This window comes from Furipterus horrens, unplaced genomic scaffold, assembly GCF_987537825.1.
Source record: "Furipterus horrens unplaced genomic scaffold, mFurHor1.1.pri manual_scaffold_4, whole genome shotgun sequence".
NCBI classification, from domain to species: Eukaryota; Metazoa; Chordata; class Mammalia; order Chiroptera; family Furipteridae; genus Furipterus; species Furipterus horrens.
Window position 1 is genome coordinate 30,207,256 of NW_028327174.1, and position 19,683 is coordinate 30,226,938.

General features: G+C 34.6%; 1 protein-coding gene across 1 annotated transcript in view; it reads left to right on the forward strand.

Moving 5' to 3' along the window:
• The window catches only part of PIK3C2G (phosphatidylinositol-4-phosphate 3-kinase catalytic subunit type 2 gamma), a 283,426-nt gene that overhangs the window by 116,347 nt on the left and 147,396 nt on the right, over nucleotides 1–19,683 (forward strand). Inside the window, exon 19 of the mRNA XM_090275472.1 lies at nucleotides 462–556. Within this exon, the coding sequence (XP_090131598.1) occupies nucleotides 462–556 (95 nt within the window). The remainder of the gene's footprint in view (nucleotides 1–461; nucleotides 557–19,683) is intronic.

The window sequence follows — 19,683 nt, forward strand, 5'->3', positions numbered from 1 at the left end:
TGTGTGGGTTATGGTGGCAATAATAGGCTTTCCAACCTATAAATAAAGCTTCAAGGTCTGCAGGTTAATAGTTGGTGATTTCAGTTAAGACCTTGGGTGTGCATTAATTACAACTCCAAAGGGTTAGAAATATCTATTACTTAATAATGCCAGAACACAGTTCATGATATATTTTTTGTGCCAGGACTCTCTTCCTAGGCATGGCTGAATTCTACCATCCATCTGCTCCTATTTATTATCCTGTGATACTTAAAGCATACATAAGGAAAAGAAGCAAGACTGCTCCGTGATTAGTTATACAACAGCAAATAAATGTTCAATATGTTACGGTATTAACATTTTGTTAAAATGTTCATGACACTTACCCTGGTCTTTTCTCAAGCCTGTTAAGTGCTTCTATATTCTGCTATAATTTCATTGCTGAGAAAAAGAGAGTAAAGTAATTATATCTCTTACTTCAGGCTATGAAGTTTGAATGGAACCTTGAAAGTCCTCTAGTGCAACTCCTATTACATCGCTCATTGCAAAGCATCCAGATTGCCCATCGGCTTCACTGGTAAGATTAACTAAAATAAGATAGGATGCCCTTTTTAGAAGCAGGAGATTCCTTTACTTTGTAATTGACATAAACCTCCACTTAAAATTCAGCCAAATTTGAGTCTTTGTCAAGGTTTTTTAAATTTATGGGTATAAATTTAACTGTCATCCTCAAAATCTTCCATTTGTACTGTAGCTGCTTTTTAAATCCAATATGAATTTTAAATCTAGATGATGTCTTTCCTATACAGTAGTCCCTCTCTATATCACAGTTCACTTATCGCAGCCTCACTGTATCGCGAGATTTTTAAAAATATTATATTTAATTATTTATCACGGATTTTTGGCTATATCGTGGGATTTTGCAGTACTGTGTATGTGTGTTGTTAAAGTTATGTAGGTTTAAGAGTGTAGGATAAATGTAAGGTTCCTACTTCACGGGGGAGGGGGGGTTCTAGAATGTAATACCCGTGTTAAGTGAGGGAATACTGTAGTTTTAAATCACAAAGGCTATTTGTGATCATATCTGCTAATTCAAGATTTCAATATAAAATGTACTTAAAAGATCGTGGATGTTTTGGAACAATGTGTGTTTTAAAAATTATTTTTATACAATATTAGTTATAAACAGTGGAATCCAAAGGTCAACTCTTTCTACTGAAAATCCCTAGAGGCCTAAACTTTTCCCCAAGCATAAATTTAGAAGATTATTGTTGGAGAAATAGAGTTGTTTTAGCTATATCAGAATTTCTTCCAACATCACCTACCCTTGATCTTATTGAACATGATGATCTTTGGATGCTGTTTTTTCTACCTTTCTTCCATTACTAACTTTGTAGATTCAATTTCAGAGCAAAAATTTAACAATTACAAGTTTTAATGACCTAAGAATAAAATTGGATCTATCTTTTCCCCACATACATAAGACAGTCATCATTTACTGGCTTCAATGGGTAATAAAGAACTTTAATTAATAGCAAAAAAGGGAAGCCAATATCATTTTCTGATTCAAAAGAAAAAAAAGCACTCATGGTGACCTCACTCCTCACTCTTCCCCTGAAAATCACTCAGGTATTTTATGGCAAAGTAGAGATATTAGGAATTGTCAGGCAGCAGGTTTGTTTTGGTGTCCATTTTCATTTTAAATACCTAATGTAAAAAGCAAAGCAATTTTCTCTAGTGTGTCAGTGTAATGAGGCATCAGCTGTATTGACTGGCAATGGATCCTTCACTGAATAGACTCTCTTATCAAGTTCTGAATGAAGTCTTATTCCCTTCAGTTTTTCAATCAGGTTCTGGAATGCTAAGGAAAGTTATTTGAAAACACTTGGTGATGTCTAGTTATCATATTAAAGCTTGAACTCCATTAAACTCAATGTTTACTTTCCTTAAAACTTTACTTCACTTTTTTAAACCTGTGTTCATTACAATGAACGCATATTAAAAAGTAACATGACCAGATAAGAATATTCATTTAAATATTTGAATTAAACTATAATATAAAAGTATATAAAATATATTTTAGACACATTAAAAATAGAATAAATTTTAACGACTTATACTAACACATTTATTCTACTAATATTAGTGCCAGTTTAGGAAATTCGTCATCTGCTGCAATGGTGTGAAAAGTTGAGTCATTTCAAAGGCAACAATGAGTACAGAGTTGTAAAATCAGCGTCATGCTTGCAAATTCACAATAAACACAATTCTGTCAGTTTCCAAAGAAGCTGGGAAGAAAGTCTTTCTAAGTATAATTCTCACCCTTATGAAACAGAGAAAGACTAATAATGAAGCCCATTTATCCACTCGCTGATTTAAGAAGAGAGTGAGTAAGATGGAAGGAATAGAAAAGAATATAAATTATAAATGGACTACTTGTTCTTGAATGCTTAATTGGTAAGAATATGGAAAAGGAAAATCAAAATAGAGGGAGATTTTAAAATAACTACATTTTTAAAAAACTTAAATAAAAACTTAAGAGTCAGGCAAATATACTAAGAATGAAATAAAATTATACTTATATCTATATATGTATATATAGATATAGATATAGTTAGATCTGGGACCTAGCATCATGTTTAGGGAATATTTGTGTGTAGAAAGTTAGGTTAAAACTTTAAAGATGCAGTTCAAACCTCATAGGATACACTTTAAAAATTCTCAATGTATCTTTCTTTAATTAAAAAAAGCAATGCGCTATAATAATAATTTAAGAAGATAAATATTTGTCAGCCATCAGTTTCATTACTTTTGTTCCATAAGGATAAGCTACCACTTCCAAGATTCAGCATATTCAACACTAAACTCAACATCTTGCCCAGGCCTCGGATTCTTCTCTGGATCTTCCCTGTTTTTCACTAACATGCCCAAATATTTACCAAGCCCCGTACCGTACCTCTATACCTCCTACATAACTCTCCCCACATCCCTACTTCCACTGCCACTGATCACACGGTTGTCTCACTAGATATTGCCTTATAAATAAACAGGCTTAGACAGGGAACCATCCTGACTGCTTGGCATCACTCCGTGTGGTCTGCCTGAGAAGGGAAATTGACTTGGCGTTACCTTAGGTTTCCTCCTCTGAGAGGCGAATGTAGAATAAGTAACCCGTATTTTTCATGGAAAGAGAGTTAAGAATAAGCATTGGATTTGGAAGGTTTAATAGTTTTCAATCCCAGTTTTCATTCTAGAAGGTGGCTATAATTGGAAACAGTAACATTTTGGGTTCACACCTAGAGGCCCCTCCCACACCATATAACAATTAATTACAGACACTTAAACTCAATGCCCCTTTCCAGTTTGGATAGGAAACAATTTAACTGAAAGTGAGATATTGGGTTTAATGCCCCCTGCACCAAAAAGATATCCACATCTTCACTCCAAGAACTTGTAAATATGACCTTATTTGGGGGAAGAAAAAAGATCTGTGAAGATATAGTTAAATTAAAGATCTTGAGATTAGATTTACCTAGATTATCAGGGTGGGTCCTAAATCCATTGACAAGTTTTCCATCAGAAAGAGAGAAGACACGCACACCAAAAGGGCCAAGTGACTACTCCAAGTAAGAGTTCAGATTGTCCTCAACTGACCTTCATGTCTGCAAGCTTTAGACAAATGGTTTACTAATTTACAGCAATAAATTAAGAGTGATGCACCAGAAGCCAAGGAATGTCCAGAGCCTCCAGAGCTGAGAGGCAAAGAGGGACTCTCCGCTAGAGCCTAGAGAGGGAGCACAGCCCTATCTTGACTTCTGGTCTCCAGAAATGTGAGAATAAACTGTCTGTTGCTTAAGCCAACAGTCTGTGGTTGTTTATCAAGGCAATCACAGGAAATAATATAGCAAGAAAAAGCCTTGATGCAGGTCCCTGACTCGACTGGCTGTGATGTCCCATCAGGCAGGAAGCTTTCCCTGACCCTCTCCTCAGCCACCATCTATCTGGGTTGATCACTGCTCCCATGTTGTATCTCAGAATGTACTCTATGTGACTCTGCCAGATGTCATGTCACCCTGCCTTAACACTGCTACTTCTTTGTCTAGTTCCACTCTTAGTCCATTTATTGGCTCATGATAGCAGCCATGCCATACTCTTCAGCAAGTAATTCCACCAGTGTCTAGAATTCAGGGGATACTAAGAAAAAGTTTTCAAAGTCATGAATCCATAGAAATTCCTTTAGGCCATCAATATGTTCACATGCTGGGAATCCCATACAGTGTCTTCTCAAAGGCACTGTTGGTGCCTCAGCCAGATCCCCTTTACCTGGCCGGTGCCTCCATCTTGAAGCTGCTGCATTGACCCCTGTTTGACAGCTGCCTCTTCTCTGAAGAATTGTTCTCTGCTAACATAGTCACCTGGCCTGGGAGGTGGGAAATCCCCAACATACAATTTATATTCCAGAGCTTCCCCATGGATCAGACCAAGGCTAGACTTGAACTTGTCCTTGTTAACTCCATCCCATCCCCTATACTGTTTACTCCTTCACAGGATATTTGCTGAGGAGAATCCTTCCATGACGTACACCTAGATTTTCTCTCATAGTCTGTTCTAGGGAATCTGACCTAAGATAAACTTTTTTTTTATTGAGGATAAATAATTTAAATATATGTTTTTAAAAATTGGAGCATTGTATGCTATGAGATACATCGTAAGTGGAGCAGCAATACTGCAGTCTTTCCTACTCTTAATACTAAGTTCTGGTCAAATGATCTCCAAGGGAGAGTCAGTTTAAATCAAAATCTGTATGATAGGGAGCCATTTTATAGCATGTCTCTTTTATAAATTGTTACTTAAGGTCTGCGCTGCAAAACTCTGAAGGTGTTTCCTTTGACATGTGGGTACAACTAGAGATGAACATCTCATTTGAAAACTATAAGTACAACAACTTTTTTGTTTGTTTTATTAACTGATGTGTCACAAGTACCTTGTACAATACTTACACTTGACAAAAGTCAATAAATAGCTATTAAGTGAATGACTAGGATTTAGTTAGCTGGGCCAACCTGCGCACATGCAGACTTATGACAGAAGGGGGCAGAAGAGGGCTGCTCGAGAGTCAGCCTGGCTTGATGCAAAGCCAGAGTTGGCAAGGCTAGAACAAATTCTGGAGATTGGCCCAATAATGTGTTAGGCAACGAATATCACTAATAAAATCAAAACTGGATTGGAAGATGAATGAGAGCAGAAGTTAGGGACTAACCTGAGTCAAGAGTAAGGAGCCTGAAGAACCAGTCGACCCAGCGGTATCTGATGAACCAGTTGGGAGAACCACAGAGTGAATTAAGCCAATGGTGTCTCTGATACCTGGAGTCCTTTCCAAGTAGCACATGATATCCAGGACCATATTCTATAAGCTTTTATATGCTAACTGTAAAATTGAGATGATGCAAAATCTGTCCATTCATTTTCTAAACCATCTACCTTAAACTCTTTTTCCCTAGAATTTTGGGGCAGTTTTTCAAATCAGAGACTACTTGAAATAAAGCAAAATAATACAGAAATTTTGCCTCGTGTGGCCTGAAGTCACACATGTCTCTCTCATGCCCTCTTTTAAATATATTTCCCCTAGAGCCTGAAATTCTCTCATTAGTGAGTCATGTCTTGTTGCCTCCCAGAATTTCTTTTCTAATATGAAAAAAAAGCATATTGAGAACATAATGCTTATGATGAAGTAGTTTATCATTTGTTCATTTATGTGACTAACATTGAGATGCTAGACACTGTTGAACTATTAAGGATAAAAACACACAGACTAACTGCACATTGGCATCCAGGCAGCAGGAAAGAAACTACTAGCTATCTGGTGGGGAGAAAGGAGATGGACGGAACTGACAACAAATTCTATCCCCTCTACAGCTGTGCCTATGACCTGTTCCAAATGCAACTTCTGGGCAGAGAGGGAAGAATAATAAATAAAAAAGCCTTAATGTGGCCCCCATTCCATCAGAGTTAAATACTGGTAAAGGCACACAAAGGAACGTGCTAAGGAGGTGAATGCTCTCTGTGTTGGGAGGTCTGAAACACCCCCTGAAGAGTGAAGGGCTGTGCTTTAGGGAGTTCTGTCTGGTGACTAGAGCACAGATGATACAGAATCAATAAGAGGCTCTAAAGTCTCAATCCTTTACCTTCTAGAGTCATAACATTGGTAATAATTCACTCTTTTACCTTTAGAGTAATAAATAATAAATGATTGCTTCACTTTTTGTAAGGGAAAGATATGTCTTGCTGCCATTTAATATTGATCTGGTATAATCATCTTTCACCCTATTGTCCTCAGAAAAGTATACACCAGATAAATTCCCTATAATAAGCAACTCACTAAACTAACAATAGCTGTTCTCTATCCCAACCAGCCTGAAAAAAGTGATGGATATCTGTAAGAAAGTGCATATTTCACATAATATTTTGTAAAATCAATCAGCACAGTTTTCTGGTTAAGGCATAATATGGAAACAGTTTGTTTTGTCTGTTTTATTCTTAATTTATGTGGTAGAGATATTATGAAGTTTCCTTAATAAAGAGTTTTAAAAAACAATACATTTTTTAAATTAACTTTCTAATATCACTTAAGTCTTATTACTCCTATTAAATATATATGAAAATAGAATCTGACACATAGTTTTACCACAAATCCATACAAACCCAGGAATAGAGCTCCACTTAAATTTATTCTTAGTTTAAATTATTTTTTAAAATACTTATATTTTGTTAAAAGGTGAAGAGTTCTAAAAAAGAACATTTTGTTGGGTGGGGGAGAGAAATGGGGGAAAATGGGACAACTGTAATTGAAAAACAAAAAAAAAAAGAAAAAGAAAAAAAAGAGAACATTTTGTTTATATGTACTGATCTCTAATGTTAAAACTTGGAAAAGAAAAGTTAGCAACACACCTAAAACCTTACCAGGAAGGAAAGAAGGAAAGAAGGAAGGGAGGAAGGAAGGAAGGAAGGAAGGAAGGAAGGAAGGAAGGAAGGAAGGAAGGAAGGAAGGAAGGAAAGAAGGAAGGAAGGAAGGGAAAGGAGAGGAGAAGAAAGGGGAGGGGTGGGGAGGGGTAAGGAGGGGAGGGGAGGGGAAGAAGCTAAGAGCAGATCTGGCCTTTGGGAGCTGAACTTTTTAATCCACTCTAGCAATTTTTTATTATAATAGCCAGATACAATAGATCACCACTTTCATAGTAATCTCATTTCCCTATAATAATATCAGTCTCCTCTGTTATAATGTATGCTAGATATTTGGGATAAGGCCTGGAAAAACAGCATTATAGTGCTTAGCTTTCATTGTTTTTCATTCAAGACTACAGCTTTGCTCTAGCCAACAACAATGACAACAAAAGTATGGTCTAAAAAAAGGCACCCTGCTGAAAAATCATCTTTGTCTTCTAATACTATTTGAATTTGGCTTCCAAATGAACAGAATAGCATATATTTATAGAGTTACAGGATTGGGAAGTCAAATGGGCCCTTAAAAATCATCCACTATAATACATTTTTCTCCCAGAAAAAGATTTCAACAAGTGATTCATCCAATGACAACATCTAGCTGCTTAAAGACCTGAGATTAAAATCTTTTTTTCATGACATCTCATGCCCAATTCAGATCTCTTTCCAATTCAACCTACTAAAAAATGCAGCTTGAATTCATCAAATGTTTGTTTGTATATAAATAGTTATAAACACATTCTACTTAAAAGCAAATTAAAGATAAAACAATATCCCCAATTGAGATCTTTATATCTAATAGCTCAAAATGTTTGCCCTTAGGCATATTGGTGTGACTCACAAATGCTGTCAATTATCATATTAATTAATAGGTATGTACAATAAGCCTAAAAAAAATAAATAAAACAAAAAAACCCTATATACTTGAAGGAGTTTTGAATGAAACCAGAGATTTTTCCCCACATCTTTCTTTTGTAGTTCTTGATTCATACTTAAAACACTAATTTACTCTTTATTTTACTATTAGACCATTAGTGATGAGAAAGCAATTACTGGGTAATTTACTTAGTAGATTAAGTGTGTATTTATTTTTAATATATGTTGTATAAAACCAAGACTTACTCAGTTTTTTCAAAAACACTGATTAAGCAACTAGCAATATGATAATGAAATTCAAGTCAGCCCATTTCATCAAGTTAAATGGGTTAGAAAATAAATTTCTATAGCCCAGACCAGAATGTAACAATAATAAAATGCAAGCAAAATCAGTCTTTAGTTTCCTTCTAAGAAGAAATATCCAGTAATCAACTGTAAACAGGAGCCCAAAGCAGGAGAGAGATCTGGATTGGTGACGGGGAATTGGAACATGCCAACACATTGATGGTACATGCCAGGTTTCCATCTCATGGCTCAGTTATCCCCCAAATTTGAAGTTTTCACATGGATTCCTTGAACCCAGAATTAAAAAAAGAGAGTGAATGAAGCAGAGCATCAAGTTAAAGATATTTCAGGGGCCAGGTCTAGAAGTAGCACACACCACTTCTTTTCCTTGTCTTTTTTCCCTCAGTTTTATTTAGAGATAATTGACACACATTACATCACTATATAAGTTTAAAGCATTCGGCATTACGGTTTGATTTACATATATTGAGAAATGATTACCTGATAGATTCAGCAAACATCCATTATTTCACTAGATACAATAAAAAGAAAAGGGAAAAGTTCTTCTTGTGATGGGATCCCTTAGGATTTACCCTCTTAGCAACTTTCCTATATATCACACAGTAGTTTTAACTATAGCCATTATGTTGTACATTACGTTCCTAATATTCATCTTTTTTATTGAATTTATTGAGGTGACATTGATAAATAAAACCATACCGTTTTCATTGTACACTTCTATAACAGATCATCTGAACACTGTATCAGGCACTCACCACCCAAAGTGAAGTCTCTTTCCACCACCATCTATCACCTCTTTCCCCTATTCCACGTCCCCTCATCCCCTTTCCCTCTGGCAATCACCAAACTGTTGAGTCTATTTTTTCTTAATTCCTTCACCTGTTTCACCCAGCCCCCCAACATCCCTCCTCTCTGTCTGTTGTTCTCAGTATCTGTGAGTCTGTTTCTATTTTGTTTACTACTTTATTTTGTTCATTAGATTTCATATATAAATGATTTTACAAGAAGTGTTTTATGAGGAGACCTTGCCAGGCAGCCACTTACTAGCTCGTAAAATATAATTTTCTGTATTGAGATTCTCTACCTCCTTTGGGGAATTACTGAATAGTTTCTGATTTTTGCTGCTCCTGTGTTCTCTAGTGTTTTTTGTTTGTTTGTTTTTTTTTTTTTCCTGGGCTGTGAGGATTCATAGTTCTTTTTTTTTAGGATCAGTTAGTGACTAAATCCTTTATTTTCAGGCCCTATATTTCTCTATGTTTGCCCATCAATAGATCATTCTTTCAACAGGTTGAATGGAAACTTTTGTTACTTTCCTTATAACTCAGTTTTCTATTTTATTTTTGCACAATTACTGTAGTCACAAGGGGAAGTCAATTACAACACTGTGTTGCTTTTTATTGCAACAAAACCCAGACTTCGATAGTTCAATCAAATTCTTGCCATGTTTAATAATAAAATTTTTATGTTTTTTGGTTTATATGATGCATTTTCAACCAATGATGAGTGAACAGCTTATACAAATAAGATGAAGATATGCATATTATATTGTACTTTGTGGTTTGTGCATAGAAAATTATTAAATATAAATATAAGATTAATATCAGCAAAAAAATAGTTAAATGATTTTGTTTAACTCTGCAAATTTATATATTACATCTCTTTCTGAATTTACTTTTATTTATGATGGCAAAATGAATATGCGTACAGTGTATTCCTGTATTATCCTTTTGGTATAGAAAAATAATTTAGCAATCCTTTTTTAATGTCCACCAGGAAATTATATTGTTGATGATTTTGGCCATAAGGAAATTATACTGTTATGTAGACTACCAGTACTGGCCTCAGTTCTGTGCAAGGCTTGTTTCTACCTCCCTAAACCATCCCATTGGTTCTGGAAGATGTATACATGTTCATTCTACTCCAAAAAGTACCCTAGAGCTTTATGTTGCAATCCTCCAGCAAGTGTACATATATTCCCAAACTCTCCATCTTTGTAATGTAACCATCTGTGTGAATTCTAAAACTTTTCATTCTCTATAAAATAAAAATCAAGTGCACTGATTTTCTTAAAATAAAAAGGCACATATTTTATTCTAGACCCTTATTAGAATGAATCTAGTAATACTCATGACAGTGTTAGCTTCTAGTTTTTGAACTTATTGTACAAAATCAACATGAGCAATGATATAAAGTAGATTCTGTACATGTAGCCAGAGTTGTGTTCACCATTTTATAGTAACTAAAACCTAATCAGATACTTAGCACTATTTAACTAGAATCTAAATATGCAATACGGCTTTTTTATCGGGGAAGGGGAGTCAAGATTAAAAAAATAAACCTATACCATTAACTCTTTTACAATCTTCTTTCCTTCTTAATGTTGACAATTCATTTTAAAAGATGAGATTTGAACATCTTAAATTTAATAAGCTATCCCCTTTTATTCTTGTATTACTTCCTTTGTCTTAGCCACTGTGACCTAGGTTAATTTTACAGAGAGATAAGGATGGGGAAATTTTAGGAATAGGCTAGCTAGACCTTCCAATTGCCTTTAATTTCCAAGAGTCAAACTGAACATTTTAATACATGACATGTTTTAAGGAATGAAAGAAATGTTGACATGAAACAAGGGTTCTCTAACATATTGTGTTAATTAAAACAAGAGATATTTCCATACTCCACTACAACAGAATCCTCAAGGAAATGTTCGGAAAGGGTGAAAAATTTGTTTCTAACAACTAGTTATCGATCCTCAAGAATGTTTAGACAGCTTTACTCCTTTATTATTATTATTTAGTTACATTGAAGTCTCACTACTTGGATTCTATATTGGAAATGCATTAGTTATATTAAAATTTATATCTGGTCTGTTGAGTGCTTAAATTGTGCCTGAACTGAACTCTTTAATAAAATATACTCAATATAACCAAGTCTATGATGTATAGAAAATCACTGTTATCATGCTACGCCAAATGCTATTTTCAAGCTCTTTGACCTTAAGGCCAGAAAAGAAGGGTTTATTTTATTTTAATAATTTTTTCTACACTGTTATGTTTATTCAAGCAGCATTACATAGTTGTTAAGAACAGTGACCCTGGTCAGAGAAATGTGAATTTGAATTTTACACTGAGTAGTTGTGTAGTTAAGAAAATGTTTCTGAACTTCTCAGAGACTCAGTTGCTTAATATGCAAAATAAGATAAATAAAAATACTACCTTTTAAGATGTTAATTAGGATTAATTGAGATCATGCATATAAAGCAAAATGCCTAAAACAAGTAAATATATAATATGTAACTCAATATGTGTTAATCTTAGTTATTATTTTTGTCGTTATATCAAAATTAAAAAACACAGACCAGCAGAAATATATTTTTAAAATGTCCCTAACCTTGCCATTCAAGGCAGTAATCACCCAGTGTTTAGGCACATAGATGCTACACACTGATTACCAGGGTAGAATCCCAGATCTCCCATTTACTATTTATGCTGCTTTCAAAAAAGTAAGCTTTCTGGGCCTTGATCTCCTCAACTATAGTTTTGGTGTGATGATCAAATGAGTTAATATATGTAGAATGCTTAGAATAGATCCCGTAATTTAGTTGTAATATATGTTAACCATTAGTATACCTTACAAGTGAACAGTCCTCTAAAATATGTATTTATGTGTATGTATGTGTGTGTGTATATACATATATAATGCAAAATGGAAGAGATATTTGTTGTACATAGCTTTATTTTAAAAATACAACTTAACCTTGATCATCTTTACAAAAAGTAAGTACATTTTCATAATGTCATTTTTACAACTGACCAGAAATCTACTGCTAATTAATTTTATTAAGTTAGCAAAATATTATAATTTATTATCACATAGTTAGCTCACCCCCTATTTTTGAACATTTAGATTGTTTCCAATATTTTCCTATTATATTCACATTGAGATGAACTTCCTTGTGGTTAAATACTTGCACATGTCCTTAGTTATTTCTTTGGCCTATTTCTAAGACGAATTGCTGAAATAGAGAATGTAAATGTTTATACTTCTTTTGATCTACATTGTAAATTGCCCTTTATTATGATTGTATGGATTTATACACTCACTAGCAGTGCATAAGAGCAGCTGTTCCTGCTACCTTCACCCACACTTGCAATCTAACTGGGTTTGAATTGATGTCTAACTGTTGGTTTAATTAAATTACAGATGAGGTTTGATGTGGTTTGGGTTCATTTTTACTTCGTGTTTCTTAATTTTTGAATTGATTATTAAGTATTTATTTTAAGAGGGTCTTGGTACAATTAATGTTATGACAGTCCACCAATAAGTGCATTAGTTTATTATTGCTTCTATGACAGATTACCACCAATTTAGTGCTGGATATCAAAAGACAGAAAGTGGATCCTGTGGGGCTAAAATCAATGGATTTGCAGGGCTGCGTTCCTCTGGAGTCTTGAAGAAAGAATATACTTACTTAAATACTTCAGTTTCTAAAGGCTGCTCACATTCCTTGGATCATGGCTCTCTTCCAGCGAAGGCATCCCTCTTACCTCTGCTTCCATCAGTCTGTCCCCTTCTCTTCACTCCGACCCTCCAACCTCCTTCTAAAGATCCTGTGGTTACATGGTGCCCAACCAGGTAATTCAAGATAGTCTCTTCATCTCAAAAGCCTTAATAACAAGTCTCTTTCACCATGTAAGGTAACATGGTTCTGAGAACTAGGACACAGACATAATAGGGGAAAGAGGGTGCATTGTTTGGCTTACCACAGTAAGTGATGTTCATTTCTTCCCTGTGTAGTCTTCAGTTTAATCCACAGTGTATTAGCTAACCCTTAGAAAAGGCTAAATAGATGTAGTCCTAATATTAATTCTTATAGATGGTCATAGAATATTGGCCACACAGAGATTCTGTTACTGAAGTTTCTCTTGCAGTATTGTGGGATAGGAATTTCAGAGACATCCACGTAGGAGGATTTTAAGCAGGAGCAGCAACATTTATTAGAATGAAAATTGATAGTAAGCATCAGAGAAGGAGCGGGAAGGCAGGTCATCATAGCAGCTGCATGGACAAAGGCAAAAGGAGAGTCCACTGCTCCCTGCTACCCTGCTTGCAAGTTTTGTAGGGATCCTTAGAGTTTAGGAAAAAGGAAGGTAAAAGGTATGTGCCCAAGAGAAGGGCATGCAGGGCACATACTCAGCGAGGCACTTTGTCAGCATTCAGCTGGTAGTTTGCGTTCACTAACCCCAGGTACACCATGCCTGATGCCCCATCCACAGTCTGGTGGTTCAGCTCCAGATCACTGCAGGAGAAGTCTAGCTTCCTGAGCAATACACCCGCACTTGCGCCCACCAGACTCAGAAGGGTCGGGGCCCAGAGTTGCACTGCCATCACCCTGGCCCCGGGGGTCCAGTAGTCCAACTCAATCTCTGCTCCCCTGTAGCATTACAATTCTTAGCTGTGTGACCTTGGGCAAGTTATGTAGCCTCTCTGTGCCTCATTTCTCCATCTGCAAGGTCGCCATCAAGGCTGGATGACAGCCAGGCCACAGCTGCGACTGCACTCCAGCCCCACATGACTGCCACAGACAGGTCTTTGTTCAACTTCTATATATTTCCTTGGGTTTGGGGGAAGGAGAGGCTTTCTTTAAAACTACCCGATCTCTTTCCTGTCTTTTTCCTGGCCTGTGCTGGTGTCCTTCCCCGACTCCCTCCCTCTATCCAGTCCAATTCCTGGATTTTCCTGGAGCTTGTGACCTTCTCTAACCCAATCCTTTGCCCACACTTTCCCAGCTAATCCTCTCCTTTATGGCCACATCTTGGCTTCTATTGTGCATGCACTCAGTGACAGGAATTTCCCTCCTCGTTTGCTCCCTGAGGTGACTGAAAACATCTTTCCTGCTTACTTGGATGTCCTGAGGGACGGCGAAACTTTTTTCCTAGTTGATCCAGCTTAATCAGATGCCTGGCTCCCTTCTCTTTTGTTAATATCTAACTAACTGCCTACTGTAACCGTACTACTCAAATTAACTTCTTTTTTTTTTTTTTTTTTTTTTTTTTTTTGGCAAAAGATAGACAATACACTTTGGAACACCACAGGAAAAAAAATATATGGTTTTCCTTTAATGATATTACATGCACATTAGAGCTGATATTAGGATAAACTAGAGTGAAATCAAATAAGCAGTCCTTTCCTTTATTATTCGCTTCTGTTTGCATTATTTTGACTATCTTAGTCCAGGCCTATTTTTGTAGATCACTGAGAGAGGAGAAGCCAGAAGGCATTGATGTTTCTGAAATCTGGACCAGGGCCCATGGGAAAGCTGAATGAGATAACTGCATTTTCTTAACCTGTGAGAAAATCTAAAAACTTATGACCAAGTTTACAAAGGAGGCCGTTTTAAATGTGGACCCTCTGGTTTTTATTCCAACTAATGTCAGTTTTTATGCAAGTTGAATTTCTGGCTCAGGAATTTTTCCTCACTGATTAAATTGTTCTCATTTCAACACATTAATTACTGACTGCTTTCAAAAGAACCAACTTGCTTATCAACAATATAAGCTATTCTCTTTATTACTAATAAAACTAAATTATCTAGCAGTGGTTTAGAAACATTTTTTTAAATAAATGCTATAATTTTTAAATGGAGTGTTTTTTTTTTATGATATCATTGCTTGTGCAAAAGCACCACAGCCTATATCAACTGAGTTTAAAAATACAGCTTTTCTATAAAGCAAAGAAAAATTTCAGTAATTAATAAAAACATATTTGATTTTAATTCTGTTTATTTATTATTAATAGCCACCATCAGCAACATTGATTGCTGCGATCTGATTTTCATTATTCTTTGAGTCAACAGATTTGCTCTTCTATTCATTGTTATGGTATACCTCACATATGAAAATTTTATAACTAACAGAATAGTTTCTTTCACCATGTAATTTTCAAGCACACTGATAGTAGAGCATAGTAATTTTAATAAACTATCTAAGGGAAATTAAATATAAAGTAGGAAGAAACCAAGACATATCTCCCATTTACAATGATAGCTATACAGTTGAATAAAATACGACAAAATGAAATTGTGAGCCACCCCTCCCCCATAGAGAAATCTTTCCTCTTTAACGCTTCAGTCCAGGCTTTTCCTCTCACAGATAAACTTGGCATAGGCAACATAGGGGATTCCTGTTAAATATTTACATGAGGGGAAGACTGCTCCCTAATTAATCACCAGTGGACTGCTCTGATGATTATGTGTTGCTTATGTTTCTGATTCAGACATTCATAATTTGAATGGGATTTAATGAGCACAGGTAGTTTAGCAGTTTTTATTCTCTGGTGCAAACCAAGGCAATTAAGATGATTTTTACATTCACAAAATCACAGAAGCACAGAATGTGAGAAATTGGAGAGATTTTATATGTCTTTATGACCTAATGTCTCATTATATAAATGAGGAAACTAAAACCCAAAAAGACTATGTTTTTCTACCCCATACCCCCTTGTGTTAGGTCTTAACGACTTTATTAATGGCCTTAGAGCTGGCGATAGGCAAATCTGCAAAGATCATAAAGGCTCTTTGCTTCTGCAGCCTCTCGACTCTGTTCTTTACTTTGTTAGACTTCTCTTCTGCCCATTTTCTGGTATTCAGTGCTTTCCTCTCTTCCACATGTTAAAGTCAGTCAAAGTTCTGATTTCAGACCTCTATGCTTGCTGTATACTTATTTCCACCATCACTTTTCCCAGAATTATTTGCACTAACAAATTGTAAACTGTGGTATTGTGGAGTGAAGAATTGACATTAGTGAATGAAGGAGATGTTGAAATTTGAAAATTGGCTGCCTCTTTAGTATAAAGTTGGCCCTTAAGTAATGTTATTTTAAAAAAAGAAAAGTTGGTCTTAGAAACCTAGAGTGCATTGGCTCTGTTTAGATGCCCCACAAACCCTTTTTACAGATATAATTTATAACTATTTTTATGAATAAGATACAAAGAGGGATTATAAAACAGGTCTAAATAACAAATGACAATACCACAAATGCCCATTCATCCACCATCAAGTTTAGGACATATTACAATACCAATTTGACACCTCTGTGTTACCTGTCCCAATATCATCCATTTAATCTGTTCTAGCAGAAGAAGAAATAACTTTGAAGTTAATTACTCAAATTCACTTTTATCTGATAAAAATATTTTGTGTAGTTTTATGTGTTTTTAACCCTAGGTAAATGTAATCGTTGTATGTCTTCTGCAACTTGCTTTTTCAGTAAAATATTGTGATCTTGAAGCTCATGCAATAGTTGTAAATATAGTTTATTCAATTTTAATTCTTTGTAGTTCTTTATTATATAACACAACTTATTTCTGTTCTACTTTGGATGCCATAAATATTTATTGTAAAGACTAATATATTCGGATTTACTTCTATCATCTTATTTTGTTTTCTCAGGGAACTTTCACCTTCTGTTCATCTTCCTCTCCCTTTTTGTCTTCTTTTGAATGATTTTTTATTCCATTATCTTCTTTTTTACTCGTTTGACATCTTACACTCTAATTTTGTAATAGCAGTGTTAGAAATTAAAACATTCATATCTAAGTTATCAGAATCTAAGATTTAAAAATAAAGAACTTCATTTTTTTCATTCATTTAAAAAATGTATACAAATCTTGGAACATCTCAGTAAAACAAAGGCCTGCCCTATTGTAACTACATTCTGATTCTGTAAAAACGTAACATTTTAGTAATTTTAACATGCTTTGTCTTCAAACAAGTAACCTCCTAATTTATATGCTTTTGCTGTTATGTATTATAATTCTATTTTGTTTCATATTTAACTTTCTAATATACTTTATTTGTTTACTCAATGAATATTTGTGTATATTTTCCCTTTGCCTTGTTTATCATTCCTTCTTGCATCTTAGACTTTCACCTGGAGTCCCTTTCCTTCTACCTAAAGGCAATTCTCTGCAGAGAGGTGTTGATGCAAACTCTGGCCATTTTTTTTTTCCATTTTTTCTTTCTTTTTATTGTTTTTCTATTACAGTTGTCTCATCCTTCCACCTCCCCCCATTGCTCTCCCCTGATGAGCAGGGCAGGGGAGAGCATTTTTATTTTCTAAAAAAAAACTTTAGTCAACCTCATTTTTGAAAGCTATAATTGCTGAGTATACAACTTTAGATTGACAATTGCTTTCTGTTAACAGTTTGAAACTTTTCTACTGTCTTCTGACTTCAACTGTTACTATTGAAAAATCATTCATCATTCTGGTTTTTTGGAAAGTTTATTTTTTTTCCTTTCTGGCCATTTTTAAGATCTTCCCTTTGTCTTCAGGATTACTATCATGTGTTTAGATGTTGACTTGTTTTTATTTATTCTGCTTGGAATTTGGGTCTTATAGCTTTAAGGATTTTTTAATCAGTTCTGGAAATTCAACTTATATTTCTTCATATTTTTTCTCTACTTTTCTCCTGAAATACTATCAGACTATATTAAACTCTTTCACTCTATCTTATTTGTCATTTTATTGCTCTTCCATATTTTTCATTTCTTTATCTCCCTGTGCTTAAATTTATTTTAATCGTATCTTCATTTATGAAAGTCATTTTTGTATAATTTGTCCTATTATTATAGTGTCTCTCCCTTGTTCCTTTTTATATATTTTTTAGCTTTTAAAACACATGTAATATAAATATTTTCTATAGTGCATTTGATAATTCTAACAGTTGAAGTCTTTATGGGTCTGATTCTTCTGTCTTTTATCACTACTGATTCTGATTCACAGTTCCTTGTTTCCTCGTATATATTTGGGTATAAGAGTTCATATTTTGGGGAACTTATCTGTGGGCACTCTGATCTGTTGATATGAGGCCTGCTTGAATAGAAGGCAGGTTCCATCAAAGAGGATTTGCATTTGTTTCTGCCAGGTGGCTCTCAGGTCGTTCAATCCAAACCATGTTAATAACTAAGTTACTGGCTTATGGATTTTCTGACCACTAGCTTAATATATGTATGAGATAAAAATCCAGATAGGAGCCAGAATAATTCTCCCAGAACCAAGGTTTCAGAAAGTTAATTTTCCTTGTGTCTGAAAGATATCCAGTTGATTTAGTTTATTTTCACACCAAAAGCCTACTTCTGTGGGCTTCAATATTTTTCTGCAAATCTCTTACTAAATTCCTTTTCTTAGGGCACAATCTTTGTTATTCCCATGTGAAAAACAAAACTCCAAGTTGCTTGAGTTCAGCAAATACCAGCTAAAATCTACCTTCAGAGTTTTGTTTACCTCTCCAGATTTTTGCCTTCTCTTATTTTTTTGGCATATGAGAATCTTTATCTTCCTCTTGGCTTTTCAATACATTTAATATACTTTAAAAATAACTATTTAAATTATAACCTAGTATTTGAGATTTTTTTTAAGTGAGAAACTTGGTCAAAATACTTAAATTTCTGTACTGCTAAAAACAAAAAATAAATAATCAATTTTAAAATATATTAAATTTTCAAAACTGTTATAAGAAGCAGTGTGCACATAATGATTCATTACTTATTTGTGTATCTCCAGTATTTAGATTATTGTAATATTTTTTTAAATTATATATGTAAACACAAACACACATGCATGCACAAAGAACATGGGGCAGGCATTGCTTTTTGGATATTTACTAGGTGTCAATCACTCCAGTAAAATTCACATGGATTATCTCATTTAATCCTTACCACAGCTGTATGCATTCCTAAAGAATCTCACATTCTTCAGAATCATTTACTAAAAATAATAGGAATTATGGAGGAAGAATGTTGAGGCTGATGTTGAGGTTGACTAACCAAAAATTCTATGAACGTTGTTTTTAGAGCACTAGCTAAAACAGTAACAATCATAATAATCAATACCAGAATAATTGTAAAAGATATTAATTCCTAATAAATACAGTGATGATAAAGTAAATAGCAAGATTTTAACTAAAAAAAATTTAAGATAAAGGTACCTTGAAGGAAGCAAGTTTAAGGATCTTTTATGAGAGAAGTTGTGAAAACTTTGAGCTGAGAACTTAAATACTGCAGGAAAATTGCTAAAACACTAGTGTTCTTTCACCATGGTTTATTATATTTAATTCTTTTTCTAAACTTTGCATTTGGTTGCTGCTTCTTAGTGGCACACAATGTTAACATGCTGGGAAAAAATGCTTATGAACCAATGTGACTTCTGCATATGCTATCATTCCCTCGTATGCTCATCTTAAATGAGCTAATTCACATTATAAAACATGTTATTTTAGAATAGACTCTGTTAATATCCTCATATTCCTGACAAAATTAGACTTTGAGAAGTTGAATAACTTGCCCAAAGTTATTCAGCTAATAGGTGCTGAATCTGGGATTTGAATAGTGTGATTCCAGATACTCCTAACTACTATGCATCTCTGGTGTAACAGATCCAAAGAAATGAAAATTCACCTGAAACAGGATAAATTGTGATAAATACTATAGCTGCATGGGACCCATTATTGATCATCTCTTACTAATTT